The sequence below is a fragment of the Athene cunicularia genome (assembly GCF_003259725.1).
Source record: "Athene cunicularia isolate RWA chromosome 25 unlocalized genomic scaffold, athCun1 chr25_part2, whole genome shotgun sequence".
Lineage (NCBI taxonomy): Eukaryota > Metazoa > Chordata > Aves > Strigiformes > Strigidae > Athene > Athene cunicularia.
This window is the reverse complement of record NW_020799135.1, coordinates 76,264-80,434: the sequence shown is the minus strand read 5'-3', so window position 1 is coordinate 80,434 and position 4,171 is coordinate 76,264. Positions and strand designations below refer to the sequence as shown.

Below are 4,171 nucleotides of genomic sequence, written 5' to 3'. Positions count from 1 at the left end.
GGGGTTGAAGAGTCGGGCTGAGCCAGCGCTGAGGGATCTGGGGGAGTTGGGAAGGGTCAGGGGGTGGGTCATGGTTGGGCTGGAGGAGCTTCAGGGGCTTTTCCACCCCACATGATTGTGATTCTTCCCTTTATCTTACTGATAGCCATTTATTTTACTGACTGTAGGCCCATCAGCAGCTCCTGAAGGCAGCCAGGTGCCTCCAGGACTTTCTGGTAAAAGAAAGGCAGGCTCCTTTCACCGTGTTCATTTTATTACAAAAGCCTCAGTACCTCAACACACCTCAACCCTTAACAGAGCAACCGGAAAGAACAAAAACATAGCAAGAAACTGCTCACCAAAATACAATGGGGCTTCCTAGAGAACAAGCATCAACAGGGACCTCCCGTGCCCCAGGTAGCGAAGCAGCAACAGTAACGCCTCTCACAGAAGGTCTGTTTGCCCCCAGAGCTCCTTCCCAGCGACGTTTCAGTGAGGCAGGCCCTGCTCGGAGGAACGGGGCCCTGAGGTTTAAGATGTTGGAGGAGGCAAAGAGCTGTTTGGCTGAGCAGAGGCTGGAAGGCAGCACAGATGTCAGAAACGCTGCAGAGCTGCGCCCCCCAAACAAGCTCCTCTGCGTGTTCACACATTTGTATCACCGAGGCACTGGGTCTGCAGAGGAGCGAGGTGTCTCCAAATATGCAGACAAGGGAGTCTGGGATTTTCAGAGTTTTTTGGGGTTTTTTTTTTTTTACTTGTTTCTTTTTTAAAATGTAGAAGGCAACACCTCACTGCCATGGAAGTGATCGATCCCCTCTTGCCAACAGGGCTGGGGTGCAGCCCAGGTGGTGCTTTGCTGATCCCAACACACCTGCTGTTCTGGGTGCTGGGATGTTCTTTCCTGAGCTCTGGGGTGCTGGTGGCATTTGACTTTGCTCAGTTCTTTTTGGTCTTGGGGGTGTCGTACTTCCTCTTGCTCGAGTACCACAGCAGCAGCGGGATCCCGATGGAGGGCAGGGTCATCACACCAAAAGCTGCCCAGTCCAGCTAGAAAGAGAAATAGTTAAAAAAAAAAAAAAAAGTCAAAACAAATCATACAAATGAGTCTTGCAGCCATCAGATCTCTTCTCAAAGCTTCTGGCTCAAATCCCACAGTGCCAGCTCCTTCAGAGAGACTTTTTATGTGATAAGTTTCTGGACAACCGGTAGGGATTAATTGCAATCCATGTTGTTTTCCAGGTGACTGCAGCGCAAACAAAACACACCACAAACCGGCAAAAAGCCACCGTGCTGGGTTGCAGAGCTGCTGCGATGCAATTTCAATTAAAGGTACTTACAAAGTGAGGGGAGAACCTCCTGTCAAACTCACGCTGAGCCAAGATTCCTCCCTGCCCAGGAGCACTAGTGAAACCAACCTAAAAAAGTAAAGGGAAAGAGATTATATTTGCCACCTTTCCACACATCCTGCCCTAACAAGCAGCTTGAAGAGTCAACTCACCACAACCTGTCCACCCTCCTGTGCCAGGTACGTGATGGTAGCAGAGGTGAAGTTGAAGTAACCAGCTTTGAGAGGCCTCAGAACCACAGTGTGGGACACGTTACTCGCTCTGAGAGCTGTGAGTTAAGGAAAATAGTTGCATTTCATCAAAGGAAGAAAAGTGAGGAGATAAGTAAAGGTGGATGAGTCAGTCCTGCTGATAGATCCGAGTCCTCTGCGCTTACAGACATCCAGACCCATCCAAGGCTGCTCCAGCTGCTCCTCCCTCCCAGGCAGATGAATTGCACCAGGATCTGGCCCTGTTTGCAAGGAACTTCTTTTTTTTAATTTTAACAGCATCTTCAAGGAGACCAGAGATTTGCATTCAACACACTGCTCAGGGTCTGGCACGCTGGAATTTCAGTGACAACGAAGGCAGACGGGAGAGCTACAGGATGCTCAGGGGGAAGGAGGAGTGATGGGAGAAATGTCACAACATGAAAAGATACGGAGCAATCCTGTCCCACTTGACGTTGAGCATCCCAGAGACAATGCCAAAATCTTCCGGGGGGAAAGAATCATCCGACAGCTCCACATCTAAAGCAGCACTAAATGCAACAAAGAAAGGAGTGAGAAGAGAGTCTTAGACTTGGTATTCTACTCACAGGGGACTGCACCAAAGAGATACGACAGTTCCACACTGACAGTTCAGCAGCTGGAAGAACTGACTTTTTGAACCATTAAAAAATCACCAGTAGAAGATGGGGAGCAGAGTCAAGGTGTATTACAGGGAGACTGCAGAAAGAGGAAGGCAAAACTGAGAGAAACTACAAAAAATATAGGAAACCAGATGTGAAAAATAGCTCACAAAGCCAGGCTGCATGCATGGGGAGCAGAGTGTCACAAAGCACAAAAGTAACTAAACCAAGCTGGACCAACAACCAGAGCAGCCACGAGGTGAAAGCAGGAAACAGCAAAAGCAGGGACACCAGAACAGGAAGAAAAAGGCAAATTGCAGGGTCAAACCTTCAAATGCTGTTGGTAAGCTCAGAGTTAAGGAGAGCAAAAATAACAGCACGTCATGGAGCCTAAAATAGCCTCAAGCCCTGCAGACACACAGACATAACGTTTGCTCCAGGTCAGTACTAGAAGCCTGGACAAGGTTTACCTGGAGCCAACATTGTAGATGTTGTACTGCAAAGTCAAGTCCTTGCCCTCCACTGCGTATCTGTTTAATAAAGATTTGGAGGCCAGGAGCCTGGCGCCTTCCTCACAGTGGGCCACATAAAACAGGGCAAACACAGCTAGAGCGAGGAGCTTCATCTAGACGCAAAAGAAAATGTAAGGTCATTGGTAATTTAACTACAAAAAGAACATGAACAGGACAACTAAACATTCACGTGTAGCAAGACATGACCAACTGTCAACTGCACAGCGACATTGATAAAGGATTATCACAAACTGGCAGAAAATTACCCTCCACACAAGTCTGCGACTGCCCCCGAAATACTTGTACACTTTCTGCAAGGAGGTAAGAAGCGACACAGCGGGGTCCCAGACCAGCAGGCATGGAAGAAATGACAAAGGTTTTCTCCCTTTTGAAAGCCCCAGCCAGTACCACTCCCCTTTATCACATCACATCACATCACAGTGATTGGAAAAGGTCTCAGATCACAAAAGCTCTTCTAGTAATTGCCAGAGCTTTTGCTCTTAAAGTTTCACTAGTTTTAGCAATTAACAGTTAATTGCCATTGCAGAGCACCGCAGCACTGTCTTACACAACTTCTCCCCATCAAATTCTCTATTCTCAGAGAATACCAGCTCCGCATTTTCAACATGTGTGCTTTCCTATTTCCAGCCACTTTCCTATTTCCAGCCACCAACTCCCTCCAGCGGCCTTTTGGTGCCCACAAGTCCCTGCTTCAGGCCACGTCTCCATTTCCCCAAGCCCAGAGGACGAGAAGACCACACGGTCACTGCATGTACAACCCACTAGGAAACCTGAGAGTCTTTTCAACCCCAAAACTGCTCACGCGTCAGAGCCGCCCCTCCTGATACCAGCGGACCCTTTCCCTCCCCTCAGGCCTCCCCTGACACAGCCTTCACAGCAGCATTTCCACCCGCGGTTCCCCCCACGCAGCCCAGAGACGCAAAGATAAGCTCTGAGATCCTGTTCCACGCAGCAGAACCCCCGGTTTTACCGACTGCTGCCCGCGGGAGACCCGGACACCGACACCGCAGAGCAGCCCCTGCCGGGCCCCTCACATCCCCTCAGAGTCCACGGCGAGGCCACTGCCAGAAACCGGGGACACGCCACCCCCCGGCGCCCAGTCCCTCCCACGGAGCCCCACGACTGCCCGCGGGCCCCTCACCGTGGGTGCCCCGCGGAAGGCCGAGTCAGCGCAGAGACCGCGGAAGTACCGCGAACCGGAAATAGCGCCTCCGCGAGGGCCCCGCGGCACGATGGGAAATGTAGTCTAGGTCCGCTCATGGGGGGGGCACTCCGCGCATGCGCAAAGCGCCTTTGGCTGCTGCCCGACCGCCTGCGGGGGGAGGCGGCTTGAACCGCGTCCTGGGAACCTGCGAGCAGAAGCACGGAATCATCCGGGTTGGAAAAGCCCCTAAAGCTCCTCCAGCCCAACCATGACCCTCCCCCTGACCCTTCCCAACTCCCCCAGATCCCTCAGCGCTGGCTCAGCCCGACTCTTCAACCCC

General features: G+C 51.5%; 1 protein-coding gene and 1 long non-coding RNA gene across 2 annotated transcripts in view; one reads left to right on the top strand and one right to left on the bottom strand.

The window, feature by feature from the left end:
* The window catches only part of LOC113488765, a 2,818-nt gene extending 1,422 nt beyond the window's left edge, over positions 1 to 1,396 (top strand). Inside the window, exon 2 of the long non-coding RNA XR_003399972.1 lies at positions 1,219 to 1,396. This is a non-coding gene — a long non-coding RNA (uncharacterized LOC113488765). The remainder of the gene's footprint in view (positions 1 to 1,218) is intronic.
* Positions 236 to 3,932, bottom strand: SSR2 (signal sequence receptor subunit 2). The gene is made up of 6 exons (XM_026864077.1): positions 3,829 to 3,932; positions 2,625 to 2,779; positions 1,966 to 2,064; positions 1,478 to 1,586; positions 1,317 to 1,394; positions 236 to 1,026 (listed from the first exon to the last, which is right to left on the bottom strand). The coding sequence occupies exons 2-6, from the start codon at positions 2,777 to 2,779 to the stop codon at positions 916 to 918; spliced, it is 552 nt and encodes a 183-aa protein (XP_026719878.1). The 5' UTR covers positions 3,829 to 3,932; the 3' UTR covers positions 236 to 915.
* Between the last annotated feature and the right edge of the window lie 239 nt (positions 3,933 to 4,171).

Bases quoted from the DNA above. Each gene is read 5' to 3' on its own strand.
- SSR2 (XM_026864077.1), bottom strand. From the start codon at position 2,779: ATGAAGCTCCTCGCTCTAGCTGTGTTTGCCCTGTTTTATGTGGCCCAC. The intron at 2,065-2,624 runs GTAAACCTTGTC...TGTTGCATTTAG, and splicing joins ATCTACAATGTTGGCTCCAG to TGCTGCTTTAGATGTGGAGC. The intron at 1,395-1,477 runs GTGAGTTGACTC...TTACTTTTTTAG, and splicing joins AGGAGGGTGGACAGGTTGTG to GTTGGTTTCACTAGTGCTCC.